Here is a 24,924-nt window from a genome sequence, read left to right on the forward strand (position 1 = left end):
TACCAGGGTACTTTTCTCTTTATCTAAACACTAGAAACTTTACATGTTAAGACAACCAAATAGTCCTAGTGTATTTGTGTGTAAAGTTATATACCAGCAAATTACAGCATAGAAATAATGGCCTGAGTCACAGAGCATAAATCTAAATTCAGATCTGAACTACTCCCTAGTTTAGATCTAAAGTCAAATATGGATTGTTCCCTAATGTCCTACTTAAGGCCTAACTTGAAATGGAACCATCATGAGAAGAACTCAGGAATACACAAAGTGCGTTTTTGGACGATGAAGTCAAGAATACAAACCCAGAGAGAATACAAACCCAGAGTAGGAAACTGTTAAACCAGCCACCTGGAGCACCTCACAATCGCATGCGAAGTACAGGAAGCTTAACAGATATGCAGTTATAAAGGTGGCACTTGCAAATTTTGCCATTCCAGTTATGTGTAACTTGAACTTTTTAATGATAAAGCCTCCCAGAAACATGCCCAGAATTGTAATTGGCAAAAGTATCACACCTGGAAACAAAAGGGAACAGAAGGATGTTAGAAATGTCTGTTTGTAGTTTGTGTTTTTGTGTCATTTAGTTTCTTAACTATGAATATGTAAAATTTAGCTTAGCTGAAATAGACCCTAATCCAAATCTTGCCCTATTCTTCAGACTGAGTGTTTGAAGCTCAACAAAGTTGTTTCATTTTTGCTTCCTGCTCCATTTTCTCCTTATACCTGTAATTCCCTTAGAAAAAGACTATTTTCATTATATTCCTTGCCTTTTTGGCATGTCATTGCCAGCACAGGTTTGCAGGTGCTAGACGTTTGAACAATTCAGATAAAAATCACCACCTTTTGGACAGTTAGCCCTGGTTTACACTAGGGAGTTATTTTTGCAGTAATTACTCCCCAGTGCTTCCTGGGGTTCTAGGTTGAGTTAGTGTGTCCACAATAACAGAGTCCTGCCTCAGACTAATTTCAAGACTTCCCCATGGTGTGGAAACACTATTTCAGTTTTGTTATTTCTGGAGTTATTAAATCAATTTTCATTATTTCGAAATAGTTTCCTAATGTAGACATGCTCTGACACAGCTGACATGAGCCTCTATATCTTTTGGGATCTGGCCATAGGTAGTTAACAAAGCTGGTGAAAGAGGGCAATGTTTGGATTTGATCTGAGCTTGAGTTAAGATTACACTTGTAGGTTGGAGGCTGATCCTGGCTAAGGTTTGGGCTCATAGTCAATGAAGTCAAAACCTCACAGACTCTCCTCCTGAGATTTTGACCCCAAACACTGTTGTTCTGAGATTTTAGTCATCTGCTCTTGTGAGACTTTGGAATCATCCAACCAGGGCCATAAATAAGTCCCTTTCAGTTTGGATCCAATCAATAATTGAGAGCAGTAGGGACTGGTTCAGATTCAGGAATCTGATTCCTAGTGCCTTGCTATCCTTAAAATCCCAAAGGGTTCAGATGGCATAGTTTGAGATGTATTATCAGCCAGTTTACTATATGAAGAAGTACATGAAAACAATCATTAGATCTATATATTTCAAAAATACTGTAGGTAAATAATAATCTTCAATTTAAGCATTAATCCACCACTCACAAAGGAATCCTTTATACTCCATGTTATACCTAAGGACCCAATGCAACTCCACTGAAGTGAGTGTAAAAGCTCTCTTGGAAATGAGTGGGATCAGGATTTGGTCTTAAGATAGAAGGAGAAGTAACAAAATGATATTTTTTCATTTTAGGTTAAAAAGAAGGACACGTACCGATTAGAAAGATGGCTCTTGACACTGATATATTAAATTGCTGTTCCATAAACTTTGTCTCAAAAGTTATCAACCCAACCATAGAATTATACTGCAGAACAGTGAGAAGCAAGTAAACCAGAAAGACTGGGTTCCCAAGAAGTTTCTTCAAAGTTGGTAGGAAATCTATAAAAGAAAGATGAGTGTCATCTGCTCATATGGAAAGCTTTGTCATTATTCAGCTGATGAATCAGACACAGTTTTAGCTACTGGCTGTGTTAATCTGAGGGGGAGGAAATTAATCTTTCTAAGGGCATCCTTACAACAGTGAGAACTTTCCTCTTCTTCCATACTTGGCGGGGGCCAGGTCTACACTAAAAGGGAAGGTCAAATCAAGATACGCAACTCTAGCTACATTAATTACTCAGTTGGAATCAATGTACCTTGTTTTCAGTTTCCCCGCCGTTCCGCACAATGGGAGGTCAACAGGAGCAAACCCTCCCATCAGCTTCCCTTATTCCTTGCAGAAGCAAGAGTACCTGCCACTGTTGGGGGTGCTTTCTGAGTCTGCAGCAGCATTGATCTTCCATTTAGTGAAGACATAGCCTTAGAGATACTAGTACATAAACAGGTGGTACAATATAATGGATAATGTACTCAACTGGGAATCAAGAGACCTGGTTTGTATCCCTGAATCTGTTAAAAGCTTCTTGGATTGTATAATTTTTGGAGCGAGGACTAGTACTTATATGCATGTACAATGTTTAATCCAAATCATGAGTGGGACCTCTAATTACCACTAGACTACTGCTACTACTAACAATAATGTCAATGGTTGCAAGTTATCTGAAGTACTGCCAACCATAGGTATTCAAACCTCATGTGCTGGGTCCCAAAAATCATAATATTTTAAATAACTTTAGGGCTTATTTTATTTGTCTTTTTTCTTTCTTAAGTGAGACAAGGTGGGTGAGCTAATATTTTTATTGGCTCAATCTCTGTTCGTGAATGAGAAGCTATCAAGCTACACAGAAGGCTTGTTCACATGAGCGTGTAGGGTTTGCATCTGAACGTTTTCCTCTTCAATCATGAGAGCTAGAACCTTACTTCAAAAAAGAAAAGATTGATAAGTCTCCTATAGTCATGCGATTCCAGGAGCTGAGTTTTTAGCATAAACACTGCATATCATGAGATTTGCAGTAAAAGTGTAGGCGGTAGCAATATGGTACTTGTTATTTCCCTCTTTTACATTGATCTTGTTAATAGAGGGGAATAACTTCAGAGGAATGAAGGACACATTGTCAGGTTTTCCTGCACTGACTTCCCTACTCAATGCCACTTACCTTATGTTTATGGATGTACCATGCCGTGCCAGTGTGATGGCTAACACACCGAAACATTAAATCAGGGACCTCCACACCTAAAAACACCAGTTGTTACAGCTTTAGCTAAAGTTCAATTGATGGAGGTAGGTTCTACTACCTCATATTCTTTGTGGGGTAGCATTGGTGAGTGGGGAATCTGTATCACATTCTCACCAGGGAGAGTGTACCAGCACTACATAGGATGACTGATGATGATGATTTACTATTTGCACTACAGTAATATCCAGGGATACAGCCTGTTTGTTGTCATTCAGTTTTTAATGTAGGGCTGCTTACGTGTTTGTATAGCAATGTGAAATAGATCGTCCAATGTGCTGTTACCTTTTACTGCTTCTGAAAACTTCAGCTGTGGTTGATTTGTGGGTTCTATGTTACAGTGATCTTCTTGGATAGTTATAGATGATTCACTCAGCTTCTTGAAATTTCTTTCTTCTCCTTCTTTTGGTAAGGAATAAGGAAGGAACCAGAAAGGCAATGAAGCCAGAAAATTGACTGCTGCACATATCACCAGTCCAAGCCACCAGGCTCCAACCCAACGAATATCTTTGGGATTTATGGTTAAACTCTCTTTAAATAAAGAAAGAGAGATTACAAATTAAGCACCAGGTTTTTGTTTCTTGATTAAGTGAAATCTTTTATATATTTGAGAGAGTCTGTCTGTGAGTTTGTCTGTGTGTCTATTTCTGTTTATTCAAAATGGTAAGAGCTAGGACCACCAAATTTGGAATGCAGCTTCCTCTTATCATAACTTAAAGCAAGGTCAGGGTTTGGTTGTGCCAGGAAAATGGAATGTACAGGCAGTCCCCGGGTTACGTACAAGATAGGGACTGTAGGTTTGTTCTTAAGCTGAATTTGTATGTAAGTCAGAACTGGTACATATTGTTGGGGAAACTCTAGCCAAACATTGCTCCAGAGCTCAGTTTTATTCTCCCACACCTCACTTCCCTCAGTCCTTTATTCTCAAGCTGAGGTGTCTGTTGAGAAAAGCTGCTCCGCATCTCCCTGGTCTGCTGGGGGGGGCGCTAGCTTCGCGTCTCCCTGGTCTGCTGTGGGGAAGCAGCTAGTGCGGGGTTGCCTCACCCCGTTTGTAAGTAGGGATCCGATGCAAGTCGGATCCATGTAACCCGGGGACTGCCTGTACCTGGAATGCTTCTCTTAAAATGGAAAGGGAGGGATGTACTATATAATGGCCATTGGTAGAGGCAGGGGACAGCATGGGGCCAGAGATAGAAACCAGGTCAGCTATAATCCCATTGGAACAGCATGGGGAAGGGGCAGAGAAAGGGACGGCTATCTGCTATATACTTCAGAGAGTTTGTCTGTTTATGTGCCTGTCTGTCTCCCAGCTAGGGAATCTGTACCGTTCCCCCTGGCTGTGCCTGCTAGAGTTCCAGTGGCTATGGAGAGGCACGTCTCACCTGGTGGTGAGAGAGGGCCTGCATACTGAACCCCTCATCCTCAGAACTACCCCAAAGGAATTATTTAAATGAAGATAAACAAAAAGTAATTGAGTTAAGGACCTGAGCAATGCCAGGTAAATCTTCTAATATAATATATTTTAGTACACAAAGCAATTTAAATGTATAGACGAATATTTGTATTAAATATTTAAACATTATTTGATAAGAGACTTAATAATTATTTTGTTCTCCACTGTCCAAGAATAGGAAATACAAGCCACTTATTTAGGGGCCACCATGTCCCTTACCATTCCTTGATGTCCCTTTCTTGCTGCAGTCTGTCATTGCAATGTTTTTTTTCCAGGAAACCCATATGAATGCAACAATTCTCCCTTTATAGGACCCAAAACTCTACTCTGGATTAGAAATGGGCAACCTGATTTAAATGATGGAAGTGGCCTCCATATGAAGCTTTGCCCATTCCCTCACCTGGAGCAGAACCAGCTCTTCGGAAGTCCTACATCTCCATTTAACATAGTCTCCCTATTGTTCTTTTCATCTGTGCAGATCACTGCATTTCCAGTCCCCTATCTAACATGTAAACCAAACAATAACATTAGCTACCAAACTAGTAACACCCATTGGAGAGCCCTTTTTCTGCAGCAACTGACTCAAAAACAATTTCTGAACACTGACAGAACGTCTGAGTCACTGATATTTCAGGATTATCATTCAGTGAATCAACTCTGTGTCTTACCAAGATCCACCACTCCAATGTCTACCCACAGATTAGCACAGAAAGAACCAAGCAAAAAGCCAAGTGTTGGGCCAACCATTCCAGATGATCTTATGGCACCTGTAAGAGAAGGAAGATTTCATGATAACGTAATATACCTCATGCAGAAAAAAAATATTAGTCTGAAAAAATACACACAGCTCATGAGAATTTCTAATTATATGTTTTAGAAATGTTGCCATACATTTTCAGGTCCCTCTCCTGCCTGTTACAATACTCAGGGAGATTCTTTCACTCACATGGAGCCCAACAGAAATCAAAGTAGCTTTGTATGGGCTACCATATATACAGGGCATCACCACTATAAGTTGCCCCGATATACATCCGTTCCACACTAAAGTTGTTGATGTTTGTAGGAACCAGGGTTAGACGGAGCCATGGGCGAGCCAGGCAGCTGCCCGGGGCACCAACCGATGAGGGGTGCCTGATGGCATCTGTAAGGGGCGCGCGGCGTCCCTTACAGCTACCATCAGATGCCGCACGCCTGGCTTCCGCAGCGCCCCGTGGCGCCTGCCAGCAGCACCCTTCCCCCCTACGGCCGCGGGGCCCTGCACGGCCTGGGCTGGGCAGCGCATGCGCCGAGCACCCTGGGGGCGGGCCCCGGACTGCGCGCCAGCGGCTGTGGCTGGTGCGCGCATGCACTGTGCGCCCCCCCCCCAGGGACCCGCGCACCCTGGGGGGGCGGGCCCATACCCCATGGGTGAACCCGCGCATGCGCCGTACGCCCCAGGGGTGGGCCCATGCCCCTGGGTGGGTCTGCGCATGCACCGTGCGCCCGGGGGTGGCGCCACGCTCCCGGGCCCAGGGTGCCAAAAGGGCTCAGGCCAGGCCTGGTAGGAACTGATGCATTATAAGTCCTCCCATTCTCTGCTATAAGTCGTGCAAAACACTACCCCGAATTTGCTTAAATGGAAATCAGCCACTTTAAGTTGTTTCGCTATAAGTCCAAGTTTTTTGGAACATATTTCAGACTTATAGCAAGGACGGCCTGTACTGTATCTGGCAGGATCAGTGGCAAGATACAATATAGAAAAAAATATATCTCGGTGATGTTCATTAACTGAATGATACAGTCACATAGAGCTGAAAAGAAAAAAATAGATTTAAATCACTAAGACACATAGGCTGCGTCTAGAGTTTTTCCGCAAAAGCAGCTGCTTAAAGTTAAACATGTACTTACACACTTCATGTGGAGCCTAAATACAGTGATTTATAGTACAGGAAAACAAGTAGAAATATAGATTTATCAATGTATAGATAAAATACTTTGAATATGTCAGTCAACAATTAATATGCCTCTTAGTTCAGTAAAAAGAATGTTTACGAAATGCAAATGAATGTGAGAATGTGCAAACCAACAAAAAGCTATGTTAATATTATTTATACAGCTCCAAAAATAGGCTAGTAGAAAAACAAGGAGACAATCCTGGCTCTACTGAAGTCAGTGGGAGTTTTGCTGTTGAATTCATGGGGGGCCAACATTTCACCCAAGGTCTTTGCTTACGAACTAACCAGACATCAGAGACCAAGGACGGAGATGAGCTGCAACAAGAAGCAAATGAATGAGCAGGAAAGTTTAGTACAAACTCGTCAGGCCCATGCTTCACTTTGTTACACTGTTTTACAGTCTAATTTGTGGAATGCAGCACAATTTGATTTTATTTATCACTAGGTGTCATGGCTATACAGATTTTTTTAAACAAAGAAGCAGCAGCGCCAAAAAATTAATTTCTACATGGATGGCAGCGTTTCCCTTTCTCTTTCTCTTATGCTGCTCTGTAGAATTTTTGAGTTGTAAGGAACATAATGGGGGTAAAATTGTCAAAAGTGCTTAGATTCAAACAGCTATTGTAATGCTTAATGTTGCAATGCCAGCTCTTAGGGGCCCTGCTACCCAGTGGAATACTGTTCCCTGAGTTAGGTGCTCAAGCTCCCCATTGTAAGGAGAGAGCAAGACATCTAAAAAAGGGGTTTTCAGAATCCAGTAAATTGGGTAGAAAGCAATCTAAATTAGCCAGGAGTGAATGCAATGGAAAGGTGCGGGATTTAGATCTAGATTCTCAAAGATATTAAAAGCAGCGAGGAGTCCTGTGGCACCTTATAGACTAACTGAAGTGTTGGAGCATAAGCTTTCATGGGCAAAGACCCACTTCGTCATATGCATCTGATGGTTTGAGAATCATGCTTTGGGGCTGCCAGTGTTTTTGCTTGTGCCACAGCTTTGAAAAGCCTGTTAGCTAAGAGGTGGCATCCGGATTTGACAGCTTTGTGCACGCCCACTGGTGGAAGCTTAGGAGCCTACAGGGTCAGGTAGCACCTGAATGGTGTTTCTGAGAACATCGATGGCACCTAAAGGTTGAACTTAGGCCATAAAGAGGCAGTTAGTCACCTAAGCACCTGGGTGAATCCAAGTGACCTAAGTTCCAATAATTTTCAGCAGGACTTGGATGCCTACATTACTTAGGAATTTTGAAGATGTTAATCTTGGAACAGATTTCTTTGATTTTCTTTTGTTTTTGTTGGTGTTGTTTTTCAATAGCAGGAAATAATCTTTTAGTGGGTAACAGTTGAAGACAAGTTATATTAGGCATGTCAATATAGATTTCAAGGATGGTCAATCCAATTATAACTTTTTCCCCTCTCACGTGGAGATTTTTCTAATCATTTTCTAATTTGAGAGGCTCCTTGTTTTACAGATATCATTACAGGTTGTACCGCTATAAACTGGGGACTCTGGTTTGGCAACATCCTGCACTCGGGACCATGGATGTTCCAGGATCAACAAGTCCCAGTGCATTGTGGGGGGTAGTGGGCGTAGGAGCATGGTGCATTGCAGGGAGGTAGGAGCTCGGCCTGTGGCTCACTTAGGCTGAGGGGGAAGTCGGGAAGGCCAGTGCACAGCCCAGTTGTGCAGGGGTAGCCAGGCTGTGGGGGGAAACGGGAGGCAGGAAGCCCTGTGCACAATCCAGCCAGGCAAACCCGATGGAGCAGCAGGGCAGCAGGTAGAGCTGGCGTGGGGGGGGGGGGGCGGCAGAAATGACTTCCCTTGATCCGACAAAATCCCTCATCTGGGACCAGTCAGATCCCAAGTGCGCTGGACAAGCTGGGCAAGATGCAGCCGGGGGCCAGATCCAGCCCACCTAGCACTTTGATCCAGCCCATGGACTGGTTGTGTTCTATTCATATCCTATGGCCCATGCCACCAAATTTCCTATTTCAGTGGCTCATGGCTTACGGTTGCGGCAGGGGATGGAGCCATGAGCCCTTTAAATAGACACAGCAACCCTGGGCAGCTGCTCGACAATGCAGCCCAAGCCCTTTGCTGTGTTTTTAATTCAAAACCTCTAACCCCAGACAGCTCTGGAAGGAGGCTAGTCCCCAGCCCAGCCCCTTCTGCCTCAGTTCCAACCCCTGCCAGGGGTGAATTTGGCCCCTGCTATGTACCAATATTCATTAAGTGCCCCCCCCCCCCCCCCCCCCGTGAACGTTATTGCTCACCCAGGTCCAACCTGGACAATGATCACTCAGCAAATAAACAATGTTTCTTCTAATGGAGCCTCACACTATAATCCCATTATGCGGACTTCATTCTCCACATTTCAACAGTTCTACCTCACTTCCGCTCAGTTCACTTCACAGGAGAACCTGAAGTTACTGCCTAGGGAATCAAAATGAAATCTTGAGACAATAACAAAACTCGTGGATTTTTAGTGGAGCCAGATTTTATGCTTTCTATTTATTTACGTCAGTTTTACTCATCTGCAGTAAGAAAGCACCCACCAAGAGTTCTGTGCACTCCTGCCTATCTTCTAAAAATACACTAGTAAGTGAACCCACCTATCGGTATATTAATTGTCATTCAAGAATTACACAGTAAAACTTTAATATACATCAAACCATCAGCCAGATTTTGAAACAGATGCAACATTTTTCTATGTCTGTAGAGAAATGTATACCTAAGTTTCACATCTCCCTGTGTTTTTTATCTTTTAAGATATATTGAGCACCAATTTGATCTCCCCTGTAAATCGAGAGCCACTCTACTGAAGTAAGTATTGTTACACTAAGGTATGCAATAGGTATAAGAAAGAAAATAAGTTCATTTGTGACATTTTCCTGTCCAGTTCCTCAAAAGTTTGTCTCTCTCACCAACACCTCTTATTGGACCAAATTCTATCACCTCACACATCTTGTATCTCTATTAATTCTAATTTTTGAACAGCTATAATGATAGTCAATAAATGCTACATGCTTGCATGTAGAGCAGTGGTCCCCAACACGGTGCCCACGGGCGCCATGGTGCTCGTGGGGGTATTTGTGTGCGCCCGCCAAGTGCTCGGGGCTGGCCCCACCCCGGGCATGCTGCGCGTACGCGGCGCCAGCCCCAGGCACATGGGAAGCGCCGGCCCCAGGCACGCAGTGAATTGGATTCCCACACCCCGGGTACGTGGCGCATGGGGAGCGCCGGCCCCGGGTGTGCAGCAAATTGGCCTCCCCACCCCCGGGCGCACGGCTATGGGGGGTGCTGGCCCTGGGCGCGCGGCTATGGAGGGCGCCGGCCCCAGGATTGCGGCCAATGGGCGGCCCTGCCCGTGACCACGTGGTGCGTGGGGTTGCTGGCCCCAAGCACATGGCTCATGGGGTGTGGCATATGCGCCGCCCCGCCCCCGGGCACGTGAGTGTTCCTGCCCCCTGGCGCCCGGCAGCTCCAAATGGTTGGGGACCACTGATGTAGAGAATCAATTCTTCAACTGTTATAAATCAGTGTAACATCACCTGGTCCGTATATTGTTTAATAATTATTACTTTTAATCAGTTTTAACATCTGAACACATCTTGGCTATTGGTTTCAATGCAAGCAGGATTAGACCCCTAATGCCTTATTAAATCTCACTCTAGATGTTTCATTCAGCAGCCTCTGCTCTGCAGAAGAAACAGAGGGCCATACTCCTGATAAACTGCAAATTGCTCCTCTTGCAGAATGTTAAAAGTAATGGATGGCTAAACTAATTAATTGTACAAATACCCAATTACAATTAAACTCAGCAGTTCAAAGGCATGTTGTTTGCTGAGGATAACAGAAGGCTTAGTGATTAGTAGAGCTATGAAGTGAACAGTAAACCAGAACAGCCCACCAATCATATTAGAAAGGATTACACAGGAAGTCTGACAAAGGAAACAGAACAAAGCCAGGCATTCAGATTCTGATTCCTCTTCCCAAACACATCTACATATAGCTACGTAATAATAGATGAGATTCCCTGAATTACATTGAATAATGCCTTACTCCACAAAGCTTCCACTGAAGTCAATGGGCCTGTTTGTTTGGGGAATCAGATTCTACTCAGTAAGAATAAGGATGAATCATCATCAGGCCTATGGTACTTACTATTAAAATTACATAGATTAAAGGCTGTAATGAAACCAGAACATTAATAAAACAGGAAAAAATTCACCCATGCTGTAATGCTCACAAAATACATGACAGTGACTTAGCATCTGTGACTACTAGTGTAATATTGCTCTCACTAACGAGAAGTCCTGTGGCACCTTATAGGCTAACATTTATAGGAGAATAAGCTTTTGTAGGCAAAGACCCACTTCGTCAGATTGTTCTCACTGTTACTGTGCTCCTCTATCTCTTTCTTGAAACCGTCTGTGGTCTCTCATCATATAAAGCTAGTGCCTGCAAATGAACCTGCACATGAAGATCCCCGAGTCTGTGTGAAGTCCTACTGACTTCTGTGGGGCTCAGCACAGGTGCAATAGAGTGCTGTGAATTGCAGGATCAGGGTCTTAAATCCCAATCCTGCAACCATGAAAACTTTCTTTTGTGCATTATGAGAAGTTTAATTGGGGTCAATAGGTCTATTCATAGTGCATAAAGTTTACAATGTGTATAAAACTGTACAGGACCAGGCCCTTAGCTTGTTTGGGACAAAGCTCCCCTCACACACAAATCTCTTCTCTTTTCATTATTCTTGGCTACATTGTTTAACACAATGGAGCTATAATCTTTGACTGTGGAGCTGCCACGATAAAAAATATGTAAAAATAAATAAACAGAGAGAGAGAGAGAGAGAGAGAGAGAAAGAGAAATAAATAATGGAGACTTTGTACTTATATGAGTAAAGGAAATGGCATAAACCTGACCCTTCTATTTTTAAGACATGTTACAATTGAGTCGTTAATTATTACATATAGTGGGTGCCATTAAAAACTGGACATTTACTCCCAAAGCAATGACAGCTTATGCCAGCTGTCCTATAGATATCAGTGGGACTGCTTACACCAGCAAAATTATGCACCTGCTTCAGTGTCTGCAATATTGGAGCCATATTACTTAAAGTCACTGGCCTACCTCCTGTTCAAAGTATGCAGAAATTATAAAAATTGCAGCGAATGTTCATTTTCCACAATGGTGCCTCATGTATTAGAATTTTCCTGATTTTTTAAATGAATGAACAGAAAGGAACATGTTCCATCTAATATATCCAAATATGTTGGATTTCTGTTTCAGGAATCCTGCAAATATGAGGCATGTGAATAACTGTACTCACATGAGTAGTGCTGCTGAAATCACATGAATAAAACTCTAATATGAATAAGCTTTTGCAAAATCAGCTCTTCAGTCAAATTTGGGCTGCTTTGATTTATTTTACATATACACTATAAAGATTCAAATGCTAATAACTCTGTCCTCTTGGGCTCCCTTGTGACAAAGTCCCATGGAATGGAATGGGATGAATCCAGTAGGGTTCGGCAGAATTTATTAGTGAATGATCACCTTTCTATAGATTTTCTTTAAATAAAATAAATAATAATAATAAAACTCATAGAATTCTATGGCAGGGATATCATTTTCTATTTAATTCTAGTGGATGGGTAAAAAGCTACAAAAAGGCTTTCATTTTCCATTGAGTTCTATAACATTTCAGATGTTATACGTATTTATAATTTGGATTGCTGTAACCACCCAACAACTACCTTTTCCTGGACATCCAGCCATTCAATTAACTAAATTGCCTGTAAGGATTAAAACCATAGGTAGTGGGTCCTAGAGAGTTTCCAGAACTGCTAGGGCAGCAGGAAATATTGGCAGGAAACCAGGAGAGCCAATGAAAAGAGTGTGGGGTTTTTTAATTAGAAGTAGTGACCTTCCAGTTCCAGTCTTTGTATTTGTGTTACCAGAGCAGAGGTAGGAGAGATGAAATGAGCCCGGAAAACAGACATGGAGGATTCAGCAACATCCATGCCTAGGGAAGAACTAAACCTTGGAATAACAAATATGTGAGTAGAGCAGGGATTGTTTAGATGTGATCAGATTATTTTCTTTATTTTTGGGTTTGTTGGGCTTCTTTGTGCTGCGCATATGTACAGCTCCTTCCTTCCTTACACTAACTTTTAAACTGAATCCCAAGGAAGCAATTCTCTGTGCTTTAATCTTTCTTTTTTAGTTGCTCTGTAACACCTAGCAATCAAGTATGTTTTACCAGTATGTTTTGTTTTGTTAATAAAAATCACCTTTTTCAGACCATGATCTTATACCTGTGTCCTAAATGAAAGGCGGTTCTGTGTGCATGTACCTAAGCCTGAAAAGTCAACTACTATGAAAATTGGAGAGTTTTTTTTAAAGCTCTCTCCAGGGAAAGGGTTAAAATGTATGAGGGTACCCCAAAGGAAGAAATTCCCAAAGGCATCTTTAGGTTCTCAAAAGGGTTTTGCATTTGGATGTTGGCAGCGTATTATCCATGGTCAGGGAATCTGTGACCTTAGGGAAAAGCAGTTAGTGGCAGGGTATTTTAAAGTCTCTTGTGGGCCAACTTCTGCATATAAGGCTGTCTACACACAGTGGGGTTTTTCCAGGATAAGCCCCACCGTGACCAGAGAACGCATTTGCTCTTCCACTTTTTTTGCGAAAGTGCAAATGCGCTCTTTCGGAATCCCTGTCTTCTTTATTCCATCAGGAAGAAGGGCTCTTTCGAAAGAGAGGAATTTTCTGAAATTTGGCCCAGTGTAGATGGGCCAAATTTCGGAAAAGCCTCTTTGGGAAAAAATCGGAAAAAGCTGTAGCTTGACCTAGCCAAAGTGCCAGAATGGAGAACAGCCTTGACACACCCAATTGAAATCAGAGCTACACTGTGAGAGGCACAGTGCAGAAACATAATAAGAGACTACTCCTACCCCAAAAAACTTACACTCTAAGTAGACATGGCAGACAAAGGAGAGAAAGTGGAAGTGGACGTGAATGCACAGAGGTGATGTTATTTGACCAAGGCCTCACACAGATCTGTGGTCAAAATTTAATGATAGGCTTGAGTGGATTTTTTTCCATTAGAAGACAATACTTATTAGGCACTAATATGGCATGGATGAGTCTTGCACATCAAATATGCAGAAGAGTATTGGAATGAAAGATGATCAATAAGTGGGATTTACAGTTTGCAGGAAACCCAATATTTCAGCACTTGGTATAATCCCAAATTAGGATGAAATGTGAACATGTCAAAACATTTAATGGAATGAAGGTATGAAAATGTTTGACTCAGGAATGTCTGAAGCATTTCTGGTTTCCCAACCATTTTTTTTTTCAGTTTATTGGCCCAAAAGAAAACGTTTAGTTTCAGGTTGATTCAATATTAATTTCTGGGTCTGTTTAAGGTGGCAGAGCGCCTCATGCTGGTCCCATTGTAACTGCTCCTACATTTCCCTGATACACCGTGGTCCTTCTTGTGACTGTAGTGGGACTTTTGGAAATGGGACATTTTTTGACTACTTCGAATTAGAAAGTTCTGAGGCGATTATGAATATCTTCATAAAGGGAAATAGGGAATTAGTGGTTTTGTACAGCCCCATTCTGAATATTCCACATCTTTCTATCTACGATTTTTCTTTCTTCATCCTTAAGCAAATTCAGTTTTCAGTGGCTTTTGGTGCAATATCATCTATTCTGTTCTTGCTGAGATTAGTATAATATGCTGATATTTCCATAGCCAGTTTATGTGCCATCAAATTTATTCTGATAAATTGCTTAGCCATGCATCAGCTGCATAGATTATGGTTTAGATATAGTAATTAAATGTATTAAGCTGGTTATGAATATGTTAATACAGTTGGGAGTCTCTCCCCCCGGTCAATAAGAAATCCAGCTTCCAGAGAAATGCCCATTAGCAGTGATGGGAAATGACATCCTAACAGGTGATTGAGTATGTCCCTGCCTGACACTAGTGACTTTTCCTGAATTGCACAACATCGCAAAACTCAAATTGCTAACTGTAAACTTTCTGAAAGCTTTTTATAATGTTAAAAGTATTTTCATTAAGGTAGGTTATTTGGGGAAGGATGGCTAAGAAGAGTTTGCCCTCTAAAGCAGTGACAATCTGTGGTTCTAGAGCTAAACATGGCTCTTCATGGTCCCCTTGTAGAATTATCAGGGTAAGTCTCTGCTATGCTCTAGTGTTCTTCTGTCAGCCAACAAATTGATGCATGTTGCAAAAGACCCTGAGAGGGAGAGAAAGGTGCTGATTGAATCCCTTATCCAAAAGATAAGACTGGAACTTACTCAACATTCCACTCTTATCTTTGTAAAGTGAGGAAAGAATACAGAATATTGCCAAACAAATGCTTGTAGTGTTCTAGTTTTGATGCAGACATGTTAAAAGATTGCTTTTGGCATTGATATTGTGCATTAACTTATTACCTATGTAGAATGCTGAGTTTTCTTCTTTGGCAAAATCATCAACGTATGAAACCCCTAGTGGCATAATAGGTGCTTCACCGATTCCACGTAAAAGGTTCCCCATCATTACAAACATCCACAGATAGGAGCTTGCTACTTTTTCACAACCTGTAGGCAAAAAAACATTTTTGGAAACAGAGCTTTCAGAAGAACTTATTTGCAACAGAATTGAAATGGTGCCTTTTGAACAATGGGGGGAAACACCCATAATAAACATAATCACTGTTTTCACAATCTGCTATACCCTTGAGGTCCATTTTATAGCCAGCCATTCAAGAGAAAGTCTTGTGTGTTCTGATAGAATATTTTGACATGAAAAATGTCATTGGATTGCAGTGAGAGGACATTTTGCTGGCCACAAAATGGGGCTGGGGAATGGAGGCAATAAACTTGCAATCAGGAGCATTTACTCAGACAGATAGGCTTGCTGAAGTCAAGGCACTTAAGCGGGTGCTTAAAGTTAAGCACCTGCTTAAGTGCTTTGCTTAATCAGGACAATGGGTATGTTTTCTTTGGATAGTCTCCTTCATATGTTAGTGGAATTACAGAAAGTTGAATATCTATGTAAATAATAGGAGCTTCTAATCTGGATAATAGGAATGCTACACTTAGCTCTTTCTATTTTCTCCTCAGTACATATAAATACGGCTTCCATTAAATTTGGGGGATGAGATGGGTGTATGTGACTGGAGAACATGCCTCCCCTTAGTGATTTTAATCTTATGTTTTCCAATAAAAAGAGAATATATAAAATGAAGCTAAACAAGAGGGATTCCAATTACAGAGCTTTGGCTTACCAGAATTTTTCAACTCCCTAGTCATTTCCATGGAATTGAAAGTTGGATGATATAAAGGTAATGCCAGAGAGCACGCTGATAAACTTGTAGATGAGTTGTCCTCTGTAAGCGGTATTCTTTCATAATTATAACTGGAAAATAATGGTGTTATATGTAGATGAAATACTAAAGACTCATCTCTTAGAAATATTGTATGTAAACGTGGTGTTCATGGAATTACTTTGTCTATTTATGAAGACAGAGTTGATAGACAACTAACTGTGGCTTGGGCGAGTCACAGCTTAGTGCTTCCTCAAAAAGAATCGATAGTTGATGCACCCTCATATAGGATTCTAATGTTGTCCCCAGACTAAGGGAGCTATAAATGGTTACACACCCAGTAAGCCAACCTTGAGCATAAGAATTTCAAATTCAGTTGTGACCACTCACAATCCAGTATCTGGCTTGGCTGCACATTTAAATAGCTGTATGTTTTTAGCAAGAGACTTTGTTCAGCGGATTCAAGAGACAACCTGGCGTTGATGGAGTTTGGTAGAGTCCAGGGTTTCAATATACTGACAGGCACATTGTTATTTTTAGAAGGAATTAATACAGCATGCAGTAAAGGGGACACCCGCTGCCCCACAGTGGAGGGGCCACTTGCAGAGCCCTGTTGAGTGGAGCTAGGCCATGCTCACCCCTCCCTTCAGAAATCAGTGGAAGGGACAGAAAATGTAAAAGGTAGGTATGGGAGCTCAATTTGGTTGCAGCTGTTGAAGGAGCCAGACACCTCCTGCCTGCCACTGGCTAATATGGTACTAAGGACTAGCTGATGCTGCCAGAGCCACCAATGTACCAAGTAACAGTTGCTGGGATTGCCGCTGGCCTTCTACCCAGATGACTCAGAGGAACCCATACAGGCCCAGGTACATCCAGCAGGGGAGATAGGAAGTAACAGAGGGGAATAGCCTGCAATAAGGTTGGTGTGTTGCAGGGGGATATCTACCGGCCCAGTGGCAGCCCACTGCACCACTGTCAAGGACCTGGGCTGGAATGCAGTGGAATTAGGTGTGCCCACATCCTCCCTGCCACCCAACCCAGAACTACAAGCCAAATGGGACTTGGCTAATTCCCCAACTGTGAGCCATGCCTCACGACATAATGAGGTGGAGTGGCATCCCACAGACCTCGAGGGGGGAGAGGCCACCACTAACTCACTACACAACCTCTACTAATTTGATGAAAGACAATATGGTCCATGGCTCATTCCCACCTGCCCACTGGAGGTGTGGGGAAAGGTTTATCTTTCAAAGCTGTATGGAGATCATCGATTACATTAATACATCCCTCACTGGGAGGTGCCATGCTGTTCTCAGAGACTGCTGGCCCTCTGCATTTTCCCAAGCAGAGCAGAGGTTGGGATCTTTTCTGCTCTTTGGTCCACATAGCCCCACTCAGTATTCCTACACAATCTTCCTTTTATGGCATCTCCTCTCTAGGTAGGCCTGTTCTGGGGAGAAACAAGCCTCTCTCATTGGCATTGCCTTCCCTGATTTCATTCCTTCCAGTGCCCTGGTTGTCCTCAATGGCAGTTGTAAGGATAGGAAAGGGGCAGAGCACCATACAGCAGCCAGGAATTAGTGCTTTCTGGCAGCTGTGTACAGACACCATTGAAAGACCTCTGGCTAGGCGGATGAGGACCAGAGGAGGGCCCAGAGATTCAAAGCAGGCCAGAGCTCCTGGCTGCAGTGGTGGTGGTGGCAGCCAGAGCCCTGGGCCCTTCCATCTGAGCCCCCACTCCTTCCAGAAGTGCAGAGCCAGGAGGGCCCCCCACCTTGCTGAGGGGCCTGTGCAGGCTGTTGACTCCCTTGGCTCTGGCTGCCTTCATACCACAGAACGAGGCAAGCTCAGAATAGGGCCTTCAGTAAGTCAGAGAGTCAATGAATACTAAAATATCATGCCCTGCTATGCTACTGAAACCATCCCAATCTTTGGGGGAAACCTTAATTTGCCAAACCAGTTCTTCAGCTTTTCTCTCAGGTGTCCTGTAGAACATTTGCTTCAAAAGTTGGAGTTTAAATGGTACAAAATGTAATAATCAGCCATAGTTACCGTCCCATTAGGAAGTGAGGCATCACTGATAAAAATGCTCCAAATGACATGATGAGACATCCAACAGCAATTACTCTGGGCCGGTGAACTTTTGGTCCAAGATAGCTCACCAGAATCATCACCATTAAATTACCTGAAAATATATATACAAAGCTCCTATGAGAATAACTGCCTTTAAATAAATTGTTCATTAAAATGCTCATCCTTTTTACTTGCAATGGGAAAGCTACCTACCTAACTCAAAGCTTCCATCAATGAGGCCGACAATTGATGAGGGAATTTCAAATCTCCTTTCAATTTGAGTTGACATACTATTCATGTAGCTTCCAGAAAATCCTTTGGCGAAAAAGGAGAATGCTAGCGCCCCAAGAAATAGCTGAAGAAAAGGAAATTGAGTGGGTTAAGAACCATCTCTCCACAGTGATCAGATGGCTCAGGGGATCAGAAATGAAATACAGACATTAGGGGTGTGTCCACAGAACAGGACTTAACTCGAAATAAGCTACGCAAATTGAGCTACATCAATTGCGTGGTTTATTTTGAAATAGATTATGTCAAAATTGGGAGCGTCTACACAGCACTTATTTTGAAATAGAGCACTTTCCCTCTAATTTCCCTTACTCCTCATATAATGAGGGTTATAGGAGTCAGAGAAAGAAGTCCTCCAGCTTGACAGTATTTCGACATTATTTCGAAATAATTACCAGCTGTGTAGATGCGGACTAAGTTATTTAAAAATAACATTACCATGTAGACACATTAGATGTGCTGTTTGGGTGATGCCTCCTTTCATTATTTTCCTTCAGTCAACAGCTTTTACTTTATAATTAGCCTGGCTTTCAAATGCTCACACTTTGCGATGAAAAATGTTGAGCTTGACCCCCTGCCCTGTTTTTATGTGCAATCTGAGAAGGGCTGCTGGCCACAGGGAGAATGGATTCCCTGCCTGCATTGTAATCTTTTCTGTTGCCTTCTCTGGCAAGAGTTTCCTGTCTAAAGCTATTTAAATGTAATAATAATAAACATAGCCGTAGTTATTGTTATTATTTCCACTCTATTTCTGATGCACCCATTTCCAAGATTCAGGCTGATCCTAAACGCATTGAAAACTTCCATTGACTTTACACTATTTATTAAACTTTATGAAATGTTACTGCTTTTATGGTCTGAATACAAACCCAATGAAGAACTAGCACACTGAATTCACAATGCTTTTTAGGCAATTAAAGATTGAGCCATGGTCTTTATACCTTTAACTTAGAAAAATAAGGATACATTCTCTTGATAGGAAGTGGCTCAGTACTTGTGTCCAGGAAACGTGGGTTGTCTTTAGATTGGTCAGGAATCATTCTTGTTTCCATGATGTTGCTCTTCTAGATTGGATACATGTCTTCCTGTTTGGAAAAACTCATAAGTTATCATTTATATTGCATCTTGTAATACCTTCAATTATTTAGATAATAGTATAGTGAATACACTTATAAAATTTGCCAACAATATCAAGCTGAGAAGGATTGCAAGTGATTTGGAGGATAGAATTGTGATGATTTGGATCACAGAGATCCCGTTGTCAGCTGGAATGCTGATCTTACCACTGAGGCCACCTACCCGCCCTCTGGGGTGCCCTATTACCATGTCCTGCTGGGCCAGAAGCTCTGGTCTCTGCCAGCAAAGCCACAGAGTTGGGATAACAGCCCCCACAGAGTAACACAGATGCTGATAAAAGGAGCACTCAGATGATAAGAAAGGACTCAGTTACAGGGACTTGACAACACCCTAGGCACAGCCAAAATAAATCCATCTTACTCTGTATAAAAGTTTTACACAGAGAAAGCTAATGGAGTTCTCTGCCTTTATCAATGAAAGAGAGATATGCAGAATAGCTGATTCCTTGCCTCCCAGGTAACAATTATTTACACTGGATTTGATAATAAACAAAAGTGTTTTGTTAAATAGTTAAATAGATTTAGTGATTGCATGTGAAAGCGGACAGATCAAAATAAGTTACTAAGAAAAATAAAGCAAAACATGCTAGCTAAGCTTAATGCATTATGAGAAGTTGTTACAAAGCACATTTCTCACCCTAGTTCTTATATCAGATGCAATTTTTCAAGTCAGAGCTATCTTTTTCTCTGACCTGGGCCCAGTAATGCTCCTCCACTCTTCTCATTACAATTGTTTCTTGCTCCTGCCACTGCCAAAAGTGAGCGTGTGGGGGGTGCGATGGCTGCTGCCATGTAGCGCCAGACCCCGCCCCTGATCCCCAACACCGCATGCTCAGGGGACAGAATACCATGGATGGGGAAGAGGGTGGGATGATGGACTCCTCCAACCCCCACTGGCCTGCTGGGAGTCTCAGACTGGACTATGCAATTGCTTCAGCTGGAACTGGCCCACGGGACTGAAGTTTGAAACCCTTGGCATAAGGGAAAACCAGGGACATACCCAGAGCAGTGCTCAACATTCCAACAGACACACATCACAGCTGAATCAGCTGAGGTATTGGGCTCAGAATATTCTGCATGGATCCTGCAGGAGTTTCTGCACATAGTAAGGCCCCTGAGGATAAGAACTCCAAGAAAGAAAAGATATGAAGTTCTACCTTAATGAGGCTGAGAATGGCAGTACTTATCATGGATGTTGTACTCGGACATATTTTTGGGGGACTCATTTGGACCCTGCTGTTCACATGTATAATTTTCTGCTTCTCTTGTAGAAATGCTGAAGACTTATTCTAAACCCAGACCATTGCTGTCAATATGTGTGTCAGCCATGTTGAGGGCATAAAGTATTAATGGCATGGTTTGCCACACAATTCAATTGAAAACTGGGAGAAGTTCAGTGATAGGTTGATATAGAAACCACTAAAGTTGTGTCTGATAGGTGAGGACCTTGCCCTCTTAAGACCTTAGATTAACTAGCACTTTACTATTGGATTTCTACTAAAACTTTTTAATCCAGCCAATCCCCCGTTCCATATTACCCGGGCACTATTGCTCTAATGGCCCAGTGCACCCATTCCAGGCTAGTAGAGCCCAGCCTGTAGCTTGCTTTCTCTTTCAGTCACTGCCTTGCCTGGCTCCGGTTGCAGTTTGCCTAATGTCTGTGTGCTCCTGTGCAGTTCCTCCTCTCGTCTGTGTCATTGACAGTCTCCTGCACAGCCAGCCACACACTCACTGTCAGACACGTGGGCTGTTGCCTGCCTTGCCCTTCTATGCCCTCACACAAGAGATCATCACAGCCTAGCAGCTACCTACTACCTGAGCGCCTCAGAGTTTGGCTCACAGCGATGTCCTGGGATGACAATATTGCCAGCATAAGAGTCTGACCAATATAATGCTATCTGTTCTCTGTGTGCTGAAATTACTGGCATCATGAGTTATGGTTTTTTCCAGTGAAAGTGTCACTTCTTGGTGTTATGTATGCAGCCTTCTTCTCTTTTGTTGTTGTTGTTTCTTTGTATTTCTCACTAGCAGGCATTGCTCCAGGTTATCCAGACCAGTCACCACTGCGCCCTTTCATGAGACTTACCCAATTTCCATCATGTCCTTTCCTGCCTCCTCTTTCACTAAAGTTCTTGGAGGCTGTACCAGCCATAAGGATGTTCACAGGCCTGTTCTGGCTGAGGGAGATGGATATAGATGCATTGATTTGCTCTGGCTAACTTAGTTATGCACTTGCCAGGAATAGAATAGCCGCACTTGTTTGGGATCCCAGCAATCATTTTAGGGCTTCTAAAAATTCATGGTGACTGGTCAGCCCCTTAACCATGTCCCAGCTCTACTGCATTGTTCCTGTCTCCCAGCCAAAGGATGACTCTGCTCCTTTTCTGAAAATTCCTAGGGTACCCAGAAAGATCAAATTTCACATCTTAGCCACCCAAACTTCTAATTTCAACAGTACAGGCAGTCCCCGGGTTACGTACAAGATAGGGACTGTAGGTTTGTTCTTAAGTTGAATCTGTATGTAAGTCGGAACTGGCATCCAGATTCAGCCGCTGCTGAAACTGATCAGTTTCAACAGTGGCTGAATCTGGACACCAGTTCTGACTTACATACAGATTCAACTTAAGAACCCCAGGCATCCCCAAGTCAGCTGCTGCTGAAACTGATCAGCGGCTGATTCCAGCCCGGGGCAGGGGCTTCCTGTAGTCAGCCACTGGTCAGTTTCAGCAGCGGCTGACTTGGGGACACCTGAGGCAGAGCAGCTGGGGTGCTGCTGGGTTGGTCCAGTAGCGCTGCCGCTCCTCGGCGCTACTGGACCAACCCAGCAGCACCCAAGCTGCTCTGCCCCAGGCGTCCTGATTCAGCCACTGCTGAAACTGACCAGCAGTGGCTGAATCAGGATGCCTGGGGCAGAGCAGCTGGGGTGCTGCCGGGTTGGTCCAGTAGCGCCTAGAGCGGCGCTACGGGACCAACCGGCAGCACCCCAGCTGCTGTACCACAGGCGTCCGGAGCAAAGCCACGGAGCACGGAGGCAGCGGGACAGCCCAGACGCGCCGTGGCTGTCCTGCTGCCCTCGGGCTCCGTGGCTTTGCTCTGCTTTGCTCCCCGTCCCCCTGGTCTGCAGACCAGGGGGACGGGGAGCAAAGCGGCGGAACACGCGGGCAGCGGGCAGCCCAGACGCATCTGGGCTGTCTGCTGCCCACGTGCTCCACGGCTTTGCTCTGCTTTGCTCCCCATCCCTCTGGTCTGCAGACCAGGGAGACAGGGAGCAAAGCGGTGGAACACGCGGGCAGCGGACAGCCCAGACGCATCTGGGCTGTCTGCTGCCCGCGTGCTCCACGGCTTTGCTCTGCTTTGCTCCCCATCCCTCTGGTCTGCAGACCAGGGAGACAGGGAGCAAAGCGGCGGAACACGCGGGCAGCGGACAGCCCAGACGCGTCTGGGCTGTCAGCTGCCCGCGTGCTCCGCGTTTTTGCTCTGCTTTGCTCCCTGTCCCCCTGGTCTGGCGGAACGGGGAGTAAAGCAGAGCAAAGCCCCGGAGCACGCGGGCGGCGGACAGCTAAGACGCGTCTGGGCTGCCCGCGTGTTCCGCCGCTTTGCTTCCTCTCCCTGGTCTGCTGGAGACCAGGGAGAGGGAGGGCCCCGTTCGTAACTGCGGATCCGACATAAGTCGGATCCGCGTAACTCGGGGACTGCCTGTACAAGTTTTGGGAAACGTTGGTTTTAATGGCAACTGAAGCTAATCATTAACAATTAGATAGTAAATCCAATAAGCATTCACAGTTTGAGTTTAGATAATTAATGTATTGTATTCAAATCTACTCTGGTCTTAATGAGACCTGAGCTGAAAAATTGAATCCTCTGAAGTAAATGAACTTTGTGCCCTCTTATCTTATACTGATGATTAACTATGTAGAATAGCAGGCTCCTTAGATAAATAACATTTAAATTGGGTGATCAGATTTTCTTCTCCAAATTTTTACTGCTATTGCTGCTAGGCTAAGGATTCACTTTTAAATAATAACAGACATTAAACTCTATGTAGGTATTTTCCTGTTCCTCATAGAGAGACAGTAATATTTTTAGTGAACCACATGTAATAATAGCAATACTAGTGAACAAACTAGGAATTCAATTGGAAAACAATTGAATTATTTATGTAAACAAGTTTTTTAACATCAGCTGTCCACAACATTTGTCTTTTTTACAAAAAGTATATTTCAGCTTAGTTACACTGCACCTTTGTATTGTGTGGAGTTAAATAGTCTCTTCCATATTTAAGTGAATCCAACACATGGAAACCCAGTGTTACTTAGTGTTAGGTACACCTTCCCCCCAAAGGTAGAATTTAATCTTTTTTTTAAAAAAAAAAAGGGAGAGAAACTAAGAAAAAGTGAGAAAAAGGACTTACTTGTGTCACCTCTGTGTCAGACCCTTTCTTCTCAGTGCTAGAGAATTTTGGGCAGGATGCCAGTGTAACGTCACAGCGGGAGGGCTGCCGTCTTTAAAATGTAGTGGATACTCCACAACAGTCCTAAAACTCGGTGTTTTGGATTTTTTACAGATATTTCATAACTTTTCCAAAGTCAGTGAAGCAAAACCTTTTCAAAAGAAGGCAATTTTTTTCAGTGGCCCTAATCTGGCATTCTGCCTTCTGGAGAACTGCTGGTACCAGCCTCTTCCAGGCAAAAAAACAATTTTTTCTTCATTATTCTTTTACAGCATAAATGCTAAAGCTGCATTGAAAACCTTCACACCCTTAAACTCTGATAGCAGTTTGATGACCTATGTGAAAGGACTTTGAGGGAAATGGCTCATTTTCTAAATAAGTATCCACAACCTTTTATAAACACTCTAACTTGCATTAATTGATACCCCAGCTGAGTGTCTGAGTAGAGAAGCCAAGACTGAATTAGTCCTAGTGATCAAACTAGCCCTTCACATCTGAAGCTCCTGGTCCCTAATACAGCCACTTTGCACCATGCCTATAACACAAAGTTGCAGCAAATTTGCCCTACTAGGGAGCTGAAGAAAAAGGAATGTGCCTGGAAAAAAGGGCATGGCCAGAGTACTGATATACTCAAAGTTACTGACTAACATAACAATCCCAAATGAGTGTTAGAGCAACTTTGAGGCTGTTCTAACTTACTTCAGGGACCAACCAGGGATTGCAGGATACACAAAGGTGGGTCCCCCTTTGTCCTCCTATATGAGCCCATTTATTTGCAGTTAATATGTCTCTCTCACACATGCAAATCTGCCCTGTTTAGAACATCAGCTGTCAAATCCAGTAGAGCTCTTACATTCCTTGAACCAGCTATCAGCATGCTTCTTCTGAGTTGAAGCTTGTACTTTGCAACTACAAATACTAGAAGCTATTCTAGCTCTTACTACAAGACTATCAGAAGAACAAGATTTTATCAAGGCTTGCAATTATCTGGTGCTAACTTTTGCCCAAAGCCAAAGAAAACTGAACCACAAAAATTGATTTTCTTTCCCATTTAAACCCCTGATTTTTAAATACAC

The 24,924-nt window shown here is 43.2% G+C and overlaps 1 protein-coding gene across 2 annotated transcripts in view; it reads right to left on the bottom strand.

Moving 5' to 3' along the window:
• Nucleotides 1-24,924, bottom strand: part of LOC102458761 (solute carrier organic anion transporter family member 1A5-like) — a 56,381-nt gene that overhangs the window by 14,838 nt on the left and 16,619 nt on the right. The window contains exons 1-10 of one of the 2 annotated variants that reach the window (XM_006121283.5): nt 23,810-24,177; nt 19,204-19,347; nt 18,188-18,329; nt 17,954-18,086; nt 15,863-15,993; nt 15,027-15,173; nt 5,288-5,386; nt 3,452-3,697; nt 1,767-1,931; nt 320-515 (exon numbers count right to left, since the gene is read on the bottom strand). In XM_006121283.5, coding sequence (XP_006121345.3) covers nt 320-515; nt 1,767-1,931; nt 3,452-3,697; nt 5,288-5,386; nt 15,027-15,173; nt 15,863-15,993; nt 17,954-18,086; nt 18,188-18,329; nt 19,204-19,314 — 1,370 coding nt within the window. In that variant the 5' untranslated portion in view covers nt 19,315-19,347; nt 23,810-24,177. Of the gene's footprint in view, nt 1-319; nt 516-1,766; nt 1,932-3,451; nt 3,698-5,287; nt 5,387-15,026; nt 15,174-15,862; nt 15,994-17,953; nt 18,087-18,187; nt 18,330-19,203; nt 19,348-23,809; nt 24,178-24,924 lie in introns of those variants that run through there. The other variant, XM_014572622.4, reaches the window with a different exon arrangement.

The sequence above is a fragment of the Pelodiscus sinensis genome, chromosome 1 (genome assembly GCF_052426305.1).
Source record: "Pelodiscus sinensis isolate ZL-2025 chromosome 1, ASM5242630v1, whole genome shotgun sequence".
Classification (NCBI taxonomy): Eukaryota; Metazoa; Chordata; order Testudines; family Trionychidae; genus Pelodiscus; species Pelodiscus sinensis.